The sequence below is a fragment of the Glossina fuscipes genome, unplaced genomic scaffold (assembly GCF_014805625.2).
Source record: "Glossina fuscipes isolate IAEA_lab_2018 unplaced genomic scaffold, Yale_Gfus_2 1, whole genome shotgun sequence".
NCBI lineage: Eukaryota > Metazoa > Arthropoda > Insecta > Diptera > Glossinidae > Glossina > Glossina fuscipes.
Genome location: NW_023998415.1, coordinates 24,611,483 through 24,623,129, shown reverse-complemented (window position 1 = coordinate 24,623,129; position 11,647 = coordinate 24,611,483). Strand labels below are relative to the sequence as shown.

Sequence of the window (11,647 nt, the reverse complement as noted above, 5' to 3'; positions counted from 1 at the left end):
GAGATTTCTTTAGCTCTACTGGCGATGAAAGTTTATGGTCAAGTTTAACAAGTGGCTTGTCTGGTTTTTCTACTACACTGTCTGCAAGATCAGTTAATAAATCATATGTCATTGGCACATCTATTAACTTATCTGGATGTTCCTTTTCAGGAGATTTCTTTAGATTTGCTGGCAATGAAAATTTAGAATCAAGCTTTTCAAGTGGTTTGTCTGGTTTTCCTACAACAACTTTTGCGTGCTCACTTGGTAAAGCATCTTTTGTTTCTACTCCTTTTAGCTTAGCTGGATGCTCTTTTTCAGGGGATTTCATTGGCTCTGAGCGCGATGAATGTCTAAAATCAAGTTTGTCAAGTCGTTTGTCTGGTTTTCCTAGGAGAACTTCTTTATAGTCAGGTGGTAAGACATCTATCGTTTTCACATCTGTTAACGTATCTTGATGTTCCTGTTTAGGACATATCCCTGGCTCTAAGGGCGATGTTATTTTATATTCAGGTTTATAAAATGGTTTTGCTGGTGTTCCGACGACAACGTCTGAATGGTCAGTTAGTAAGGCATTTGTTGTTTCCACACCTATTAACTTGTCTTTATGTTCCGTCTGAAAGAAATTGTTTACCTCCACTTGCAAAGAAATTATAGATTCAAGTTTGCCAGATTGTTGCAGTTTAAGGATGTCTTCGTGGTCAGATTGTAAAGCATATGTCGTTTCCTTACTTGTTAACTTATTTGGATGTTCTTCTTCAGGAAATTTTTTTACTTTTACTGGTGATGAAATTTTAAAATCAAGTTTGTCAAGTGGTTTAGTCTTAAGAAGATCGGAATGGTGAGATAATGAGGCATTAGTTGTTTCCACACTTATTAACTTATATTTTTGTTCCTCTTCAGGAGATTTCTTTGATTCTACTGGCGGGGAAAATTTAAAGTGAACTTTATCAACTGATTTGGCTGATTTTCCTATAAGAAATTCCTTGTGCTCAGGTGGTAAGGCAGCTATCGTTTTCACATCTAATAACTTAGCTGGATGTTCCTTTTCAGTAGATTTCTTTAATTCTACTGGTGATGACAGTTCAGAAACCAATGTATGAAGTGGTTTCGTTTCCAGAATAACTGCATAGTCCGGCTGTGAAACGTCTGTCAGTTTCACATCTCTTAATGTGTCTGGCTGTTTCTTTTCAAGTGTTTTGCTTGTTGGAGGAATGTCCTCATAGCCAGAGAGTAAGGCGTTTGCTGTTTTCACGCTTATTAACTTATCCGGATGTTCCTTCGCAAGAAATTTCTTTAGCAATACTGGCGATGAAAGTTTAGAATCAAGTTTGTCAACTGCTTCTGTTTTGAGAATGTCTTCTTGATCAAGCTGAATGGCATCTGTCAGTTCTGGATCTATTAACTTATCTACTGATTTCGCGTCGATTATTTTTTTGCCTTTTTCCTCAATTAAATTTTTTATTTCTATTGGAGATGTTAACATGGAATCGGATTTTCTAGTTGATTTAATCATTTGACATGGGACGACAGATTTTGGTTTTAAATTAAGTTTGTCTACTTCGTCTAGTAAATTTTCATGAAGAAGATCTTTTTGTTCGATTGGCGAAGACTCTTTATTTCTCATTATTATTACTTCATCTAGATACTTTTCTTCAATAGGTTCCCTTACCTTTTCTGTTGATATGCGTTTGTCACTAGATTGTGTTTGCTGTACTTGTGGAAGATACATTTTTTTAGTTGGTAACACCTTTATTCTTTCTATATGGATCGCCTCACGTAAATGGTCTTCCTCAGATTTGACAATAAGTCTCTGGTATTCAAATTTAGATATGGGTTCATGGCCAAGTGACGGGACGTCTATGGATTTTGAAACGCTCTGCCGGTCTGCGCCTTTGTCGTCAAAAAGGTCGCGTGATTTTTTTGGGGATATCAATTCGGAATCGTACTTGTCAGAAAATTTTTTGGATTTGGACTCAAACGCTTCTTTATCGTTTGTCGATAATATATCTGTTAAATTCATATCCATCAGCTCATTAATTTGCATTATTTGGGTAGCTTCTGCTACTGGAACATCTTCTCTTCTTCTTTCGATTAAGCTATCTTCCCTTTCATCGTCGGAGCTGTGGTCACGATCAAGATTAGCTATAGCTGTAAATGATATTTCGTGACAATATTTCCTCCCAAATTGTTCTACTCTTACGTCAGGCGGAGTGATTTCGCTTGGTGTATGAAATTGTGAACTCGAACTTGAACCGTCTTCGATTTCCGGTTGACCTGCAGAATGGTCAATAACTGAGCTTGTCTTTATTGACTCTAATTTTATGAGGCTTTGATCTGCAGGCCTTTCCGTTACCATTGTGATATTAATGGTTTTTTTTTGCGTCAGATTTAGTTTCCAGAGACTCTGGAAATTCCCACCTTTCTTTATACTGCATTACCTTACCTCTTACTGTACTACTATCCCAGATATGCTTATCAATATTATCTGAATACGTCATTGTTGTTGGTTTATTAATAAAATATTGTTCTTGTGTATCACATACTTGTGTTCTTGAGCTAATTGTAGCTAATTGACAAGGTTCAACTATGTCTTCAGTCTTATGTGTTCCTGTGTTATCCTTAAATTCAGTTTCATATATATTATCCCTAATAAATTCCTGAGTTTTATTTTTGTCTAAATCACCTTCGAATATCTTGGCTATCTTGCTAATCTTACTTTCAATGTACACGGTTTCTTGGGCTTTTGCTACAATACTATCTGTAGTAGAACTACTTCTGTTAATATCAATATTTGTTTCACAACGTGAAACTGAAGAGACTGGAACGTCTGACGTTTCTTTTGTGTTTGTTTCTATTTTCATGGACTCAAAGGAAGGCGGTTGGGCACTGGATAATGGATATCTTCGTTCAAATGATTGTACAACATCCTTAACTTTCAGTATACTTTCGGTTTCATCATCGCAAATTAATCTATCTTCCTCAAACTCCTTTGCCTCCGACTTCAACAATACATCTTCCGTTGCAACATCAAATGACTTTTTTTTACGACAAATTTTTTCACAGACAACTTCTTCAATATTTTCCATATTCTCCGCCTGTGTTTCAAGAGCCTCCGTTGGCGAGAATTTAATTATTTCAGTCGGCGGTTCGCTGGGCGTAAGACGCATTAATTCTATATCGATTGCATTGAAAATTTGTTCTTCCAGTACGGGTAGATTGACATCGCGTTTCTTAGATTCACGTGAACGCACTGCGAAAGGCAAAGCTTCTAAACTGGTACTCACTTTTTCTTTTAATCCATGCGCGAAGTGTTTAACAGTCGTATGTTTTTGTGGTGACGAAGTAGATAAGGTTGCCCCTTCACCAACTTTACTTATGTTTTGTAACTCCTCCAGCTCGAGTATTTTACGTCTAACTCCACCAGAACTCATAATCTCATCTAAATATTGAGGATCACTCATTGTAATATCTACATTATGATCAGCATCCGAGGCTCTTCGAGCTGATTCTAGCTGTGTTGATTGTATTAAATCATTTTCAGTAGGGCACCTTGTTATTGTTGATATTAAATTGGTCTTTGCGGGACTACTTTCGCTCATTTCTGCAAATGGTGAAGTGTCTTCGGTTTTATTAATGGATAAATCGACAGGTGATCCCTCCTGCGGAGTGGGCAACTCGGCAGATTCAATTAATGTTGTAACCGTTACCGGTTTAACGCTTTGAATGCTGAAGTGCTCTGTTAGCTCCAATAAATTTATTTAGATAAATATATATACGATGGTCGAAAGTATCCGGAATCGAACGTTGAACAAAAGTGCAGAAACATTTTGAGTATATATTAAGACATTTGTAACCACAAATACTAAACATGTACATGTACACACTAAATGCATACACATATATACATAATTAAATGTATATATATATATATATATAAATGCATATAATACTACATAAGAAGTGATGCTGTGTATTATAAAAATGCATGCACATTATTAGTGTCTATTTATTAGACAAACAGACCTGCCTTACCTTAAATCGAAGTGAGTCAAAGTATCTCCATTCCTTTTCAAATTTTGGAAGAATAACCCAGGTGTTGAAAGTCGTAACATTTCAAACCCACGTTAAGCAATTTTCCTAAATTCAACGCATTCTACTCTCAGTATTAATAACTTCGCTTGATCCAAAATATTTGGAAAATGCTTTAATTGCGAAGGCTTTTCTTCACGAAGAGTACAAAACTCAAACAAAAACTATTTAAAATTGAAAAGACAATTCTTTAACGAGTAGCCAGCCCCCTTAGGAGATTAGAAATATTCTAATTGATTTATTTTGCAAAATGAACACGTTTCCTTTCCAGAAATATAACTCTGTCAATACAAACTTTACGGTATACTTACTTAAAATATATTATCTATCTTAATGTTTTATGGACGTAACTGGGAAAACTTTTCTCTCGTTTTTATCCCTTTATCTAACCGTTAAAATTAAGTTACAATTTCAGAATTTCACACAGAAGATTAAAATCAGCCTTAAATATTTCTTTGCTACTTTCAGCTTAAGTCAGGTCATAATTCAGAATGAATTAAGAAATAATATTCTAAAGTCCTTAAAATCTAAACTAAATCGGACACAGGAATTACCCGCACGGACGATGCAAAATATAGTTTATTGCTCTCAGTTGCTGGTAAAATGCGGAAATATACGATCTGAGTTATATATATGATATACACGATACGCTAAACGTTCGGAGAACGTATCTTCAGTCTTCAAGTATTACAACATGAATTCTTCCTTTTTAGTTAAGAGAACAGCCCTATAGGTGCTGACACAATAAAAACATAACTTAAAATTTATAGTATACGTTGTATGCGACGTCCGATGTGTATTTACTATGTGAATCTTCGCTCGATTTCGTTAGTCAATATTACAGTTAGAAAAACCGTTAGAAATGCTGTTAGATTGAACGGATTAAATAAACTGTAGAGATACTTTTTAATCAGCCTTTCTTCAAGAATAATATATGTCAAAACCGTAGCTTTCTGTAATACTAAATTGCCCTAGTTAAGATCTGATTATTTCGTTCCGGAAGTTTTAGGGTTGAAAATTATAACAATTGAAAGAATGTAATAAAAAATTATAGCTCACTTCGATTTAGGCAACTAATATATATATATAGGCTACTTATATATATATATCGGCTGCTAATATATATATATATATATATATATATGTTTCATATGCTCGTTTGTATATAAACCAAGTTGCATTCTTTAAGCAAATCTGTTTTCAATTTTGTCTTTAATTAAATAATTACATTTTTTTTAAGTATGTAATATGATTAAGCTAAGCTAACAAATAACATTAAATATTGAATGGATGTTTTGAGGCGATAAAGGAAGTATATGTGTGTGCGAATCAAGCCACCATAAAGCTCCTTAAAAATAATCTGACAAAGCTGCTGATGTATGCTGAGTATTTAAATGTTAATGAACATTGCTATACGAGGTCGTGGATTATATAAATAAACTCACATAATTACATTTTGAAATATATCATTTAAAATTGATTAATACGAATCGACAAAACGGTACAGTTTTTAAAGGAAAAAATCGCACAAAATTTTCTTTCATCACAAAAAATAAAACCATTCTTTCGAAAATTTCTTGATGGTTTGGGGCACACCCTCATCTACCCAAGCACTTTACAGTTCTTTTTTTTTTAAATAAAAGTGCGTGTTAAAAAAAAAAAAAAAAAAAAAAAAAAAAAAAAAAAAAAAAAAAAACACTTAAATATAATACAAAAATATGTATCGGTTTGTTTTAACATCGAATCGTAGAATTCAACCGTACAATGTAAACTAGCTTTGACTGACATTGAACTAAACTAAAAACGGGGGCATTTCAATTTGATAGACATTTGAATTATATCGATATAATATATTAAGTTAGTTAAGTTTGCGATTCCGATAGGCGAATATGATAAATGAATTCAATGATTCAATTAAGCGTCTCCGAAAACTTTGAATAACGTTCGAAAAGCAATATCCTTTTTTGTTCTTATTATATTTTTCACTCAATTCATTCACGATTACGTATATATTATGTAAAGGTAATTTAACTGACAAAAAATTCATTTGAAAGCATTATATATTTATTTAGATTGGATTATTCCAGCTGAAAACGTTTGCAATTCTTAATGTTTCTCTTCATTTTAATGGGATCGAGAAAATTGTATATAAGTACATGCGCCTAATTCAGAGGTAAGTCAACAGGTATAAATCATTATTGAGTTCACAATGCTAAAATATTTGATTATCACACGCATAACCACGACTTCATATAACATTTGATTTATAAGAAATAAAAAAATAACAAAATCAAATAATAATTAAAAGGTGAAAGCGAAACAAAATACATATATATTTATATAAATATGTATAATATTATAGATGTACGATTAATGATATATGAACATAAATGAATGTATGTGTATATGAATGTGTATATATATATATATATAATAATGTTTATGTGTGCTATCACATGTAAACATATATAATAGGACAGCATGATGTAAAGTTCATGATGCGTAATATGCTTTTAGAGTACAATTGCCGAAGGAGTAAGAAAATAAAATTAGAAAAAAAAGGAAAAGGTTTTCAAGAAAGTGCAAGTGCGATAAATTAAAAAAATGAATAAATAAATAAGGAGTCAATCGCTATGGGACTTGTCTAGCCAGCAATAATCTTGCCAGCGGATATGAGAAAAACTAAGTGACCTGCAACGATTTCTCTGGTATCAGTCAATCAATAGCTGCGCTAACATTAAGGAAGGATCTGTTTTTATTTTTTCGACTGTGCCAGTTATTTCCCACACAGATTATATCTAAATTAAAATGCAAAATGCAAATTTCGTTTACATAAATATTTCTCTAGCGCCCTCAAAGTCGTTATTTCGATGAAATGCAAAGCTTATCCACACCCTCGAATCAAGAAATCGTGGATGTTTAAAGTTTGAAGAGACGAGATATAAATTTCAGTTGACTTCGGTTAATCTAGTCATATCCATTGCAAGCTCGTAATAATAGCAAGATAGAATGAAGATCTATTCACTCTCTATATCGTATCGTAGACATTGTACAAAGTAGATGCGAGTGTGGCGGTGTACTCCCCCTTATTTATAAAAGGTTTTTTTTTTGTTGGATAATTTCCTGGACGAATAATTGCTTCAGTTTTTAAATTTCACATAAAGATTTTCCTAATGAGAAACTTAAAATCTAATCTAAAGCTCTCTACATATGTGGTCTTTATTTTTAAAAACGATGAGATGTGCCAGTATTTGTTTCTGGCCCATGGACAAATTTTACAAATTTGTTGAAACAAGTTTGATATGAAAAATTTGGATCAAGTGACGTCGTACAGGAGAGTGACTTTACAGGAGAGTGACCAGCCGAACCGGCAGATACCTAGCCGCTAATCACGTCGATCTAGCGGATATCTGCTTTAATTTTCGATTCACATATTTAGGCGTCATAAGCGTTTACCAAAGCTACTATTTACTCCCCCTGATAAGCATGAAAAACATTAAGACCAAGACTTAAAAAAACAAAAACTTAATATTCATCTTAAAAAACACGTCATCCAAAATTTCAATTCAAAACTATTTCACTTGTACACTCAATTCTCTATTATTGGAACTTGCATTCTGATTTAGACTTCATTTTTTGCTTTCATCTTTCATCTTTGAAGAAAATCGCAAGTTAAAACGACTAAATTCCACTTGGGTCGAATTTTGTATACAATCATTATTAAAAAAAATTTCATTAAACATACTTTGCTTGTTTTCTTCTCTTTAAATAAATATTGAATAAAATTTTACCTTACTTTACTTTATGATAATGTTATTATAAATGATAGCATAACGGATTTGCACTCTGTACAACAGCGGCGAGTACAGTTTGAGCTTTGATTTCTACTCCGGGGAAAAAGGATTTCGAAGAAAAAAAAGAAAGTTACAAGGCTTCCTTATGAGCAAAAGACCTATGAATTTTTATTTCAATTACTTCTCTTTATGTACGTGGTATGTGATTTAACCAGTAGGAAAACCAGTAGTAAAATTCATTATTTATGTGCTCTCCGTAACAATATTCGCTTAACTTAAAATGGTTAATCTATTAACTGCGTCGATCTCTTTGGAAAATGTGTCTTCGAATTGCGTCTCGAATTGCGCTTTCGAATTTAGCGATCACAATTATTATTGTCAAATATAGAGTATGTATAACGTGAAATTATGTTGTAATGAAATAACTTGACAAAATGGCATACATAAATTCTAAAATACATTGTTGTGACAATTATGACATATTCATAATAATAAAAATTTTATGAGGAAATCCGGCAAAGACAGATAGACGGATCATGACGTATATATATTCGTTATAATACAGTATAATACAATATTTTGCACTTTTTTCGTTCGACATACGCAGTTAACTGGTTAAAAAGCTGAATCATATTATAATAAAAAAATAATTAAAGCAATTTTTCAAACACATATAGCTTATGCTGGCTCGAAGTTTTACCAGGAGTGCTTCATTTATCCGAATTATCCGAATGTAACGTTTCTATTTGTTATACTGACATTGGTCATTGTTTGATTAATAACATTCGGAAGAACACTTAACAAATACTATCAAATATATGTACGGGCGGTAGCCCCAATATTTTAAGATAATTTTATCGAATTCATAAATTTAACTCGCGTCTTGGATACTCGCGAACAGGGCCGAAACGTTTGAAGAGCATAAACTTGACGAATACCGAAGCCCGAGGCATACCATTAGGTTGAGGCTGTCCTTTAATAAGAGAAGCCACCATTAACATAGATCCCGAATTGGCCTATAAAAACGAGCGAACTGAAAACAGTCCTAATGTTTTTTTCCTCTCAGAGAATAAAACTCTGTAGAAGTCCAGTAGGTTCTTTAAAAATGCGATAATATGACTTTGACATCGCTCGCCCCTTAAATAACCTCATATTATAATAAAAGTTGTAAGAAGTTTGAATCCTGTCAGTCTAACTTAGCCTTACTTAATCATATCCGTATTTTCGTCTTTCGGTTACTCGAGTTCCAGATTTTTTTAATAACAAATGAGTTTTGTTAATGAACGCAATCTGTGAAGAAATGTACGTACAATATTTCAAAAAGTGAAACCAAAAATCAAATGTTTCAGTACATCTCTCAAATATTGAAAGCATTCTACTGTCTACGCACCAATGTACCAAGTGTTCCACTCCTGTGGCTTTTTAGAAACTGCATCGAAAGATTAAGGTTTTTTCCTCCGACGTTCAACTACTTATGTGAATTCGAATAGCCGTTAACAAGCGTTAGCACATTTAAAGTTGCCTTCGGTAAATGGAAAAGCATTTCCTTTTTATCTGCAGCAGAATATTACAACAAACATGAAATTTAGAAAATTTCCGGGATCTTTTCAATTATTTTCATTTATTTTGTAGGCATCTGTCAACTAAACTTAATGCGTACCCATCACTTCATTTTTTTCTGTCTATTATTCTTATCAACTTTGAATTGCAACGACCGTGTGCTGTAGATGGGACCGCAAACAAAGTTTTAATTCTATGCTATTGAAAAATATATGTATGATGCGCTTTATAAAGTTTATCGAACATAACTACTATAACAATAATTGGAAAAATTTGATAGACTGACTGAATGGAACGAAGGATGATCGGGAATATATTTGAGATTTCCAGGAGAAACGGCAATTTTGCAAATTTTGTAAGTGCTCTTAAAACAAAAACAAAAAACTTAAAACGGAACAGAAATATTTTTAAAAATAAAATCATAAAATGCTTCTCTTTTATATGAGATGCCACAAACACGAATCCTTTCGCATTCACTAACAAACGAAATCTAACTTCAGATAACTTTCTAAACAACTTTAAGGGTAACAGGATTAAATTTAAGAGAAGAAAAAAAAACTATGTCTAAGAAGTGAAGATAAAAAATAATTTAATTGCGTACAAAAGGAAGACTCGACTTATTTCTATACAAACAGTTCGCTTAATGCTTAAAAGCTATCACGTTCGGCGTAAAAGGACAATTGAAACCAAAAATGTTGTTATAGGAATTAGTGCAAGTTAGGCGACTTGGAGGTGGCTCTCCATGTTATGGGTATTGAAGAAATTCGAGCATCTATCTCTCTCTCTCTCTCTCTCTCTCTCTCTCTCTCTCTCTCTCTCTCTTTCACTTTCTCCTCTAGTATGAAATATCAAATATTTTCTCTATATACAAATGCGTATATATATATATATATATATATATGTATATTATGTTTAGATTAGATATATTTAATATAAGAATTAAATATATAAATTCCGAGTGTATTCATATTGATTTTGAACTGTATCGCCGCAGGAATAAATAAAAAATGGATTAACTTTAAAAATTGCAAACGTTTTTTTAACAGGTTGAAATATATTTGTTATACAGTAATTATATTGTAACAGAGATAAGAACTAAAATTCAATAACAACAACAAGAATAGCGGCAAATAACATAATACACACCATATTATTGTGGAGTAAATCACTAATCCCATAAAATGTTAAAAACGTTAAACAGTTAAAACGTTAATGCGTTATGTGTCCTACGTCAATATAGGTAACGAAACTTTGTATATATGTAGGTTTGTATGTATGTATATACGTATTGTTTTAATTTAAATAATCATAACTTACCCTTAACAGTGTTAAAATAACAATTGATATTATTATTATTATTATTATTATTATTATTATTGTTATAACTATTGTTATTGTTATTGTTTAAACAATTCATATATTTATCAATAATTGAAATGACAAATTCAATTTGTATTGTCGTTCTGTTCTTTCATTCAGCGCTAGTTAAACGCTTGTCATAAGCGGAACCTCTCTTATTCGTGCTGTCACAATCAAATAACAAAAATTACTATTAACCACAATTTCAGAGGACATTAGGTTTTTAGATTTTCTGCTAAACAAATACGCCAGCGTTGGTCTCTTAATTAAATTAGACATATACTGAAGACCTTGAGAATGAGAATATATATGTTTATGTGTGTCACAGTGCATATTGTTTTCTTTCTCTTCTTCTTCTTTATACTGTACATTACTTGTGATGCAAGAGTATATTAAATTTGTTCGGATGTATGCAACATCTGGAATAACTTCAAAGAGACATAAACTTTTATTAGAAGAAACGATTCTGTCCGATACTGTCTGAATCGATCCAAGCTTGTCCCTTGTCTCCCCATTCGTCCGTCTCGTTCTCTTGTGTTCAAGCTACAAGTTGCATCGTTTGTTGTGAACTTTTGTACTAAAACGTATTTTAACTCAAGGACGAACGCTTACGATCGAATCACTTTTTCACTACGTCTCATATAAATCCTCATTTAAATAACTGCATTAAGTGACGTGGCGTAGGGTATTTTTGATCACTATAGTGCTTTTACTTGTTTTTGCTTTTTTGTAGGGGTGGATCAATTCACTTCACTGCGTTCGGAAACCATATCTGTCCAAACTATAATCACGGAACGCCATTGAACTTTTTAAACGTTTTTGAATAGTAGATGAGTAAATATGTCTCGTCTTTTCATATATAT

The 11,647-nt window shown here is 32.5% G+C and overlaps 1 protein-coding gene across 1 annotated transcript in view; it reads right to left on the bottom strand.

Moving 5' to 3' along the window:
* Positions 1-2,288: 2,288 nt before the first annotated feature.
* LOC119631866 (ankyrin-3) overlaps positions 2,289-11,647 on the bottom strand; it is a 53,570-nt gene continuing 44,211 nt past the window's right edge. The window contains exon 18 of the mRNA XM_038024401.1: positions 2,289-3,718. Coding sequence (XP_037880329.1) covers positions 2,346-3,718 — 1,373 coding nt within the window. The 3' untranslated portion in view covers positions 2,289-2,345. The remainder of the gene's footprint in view (positions 3,719-11,647) is intronic.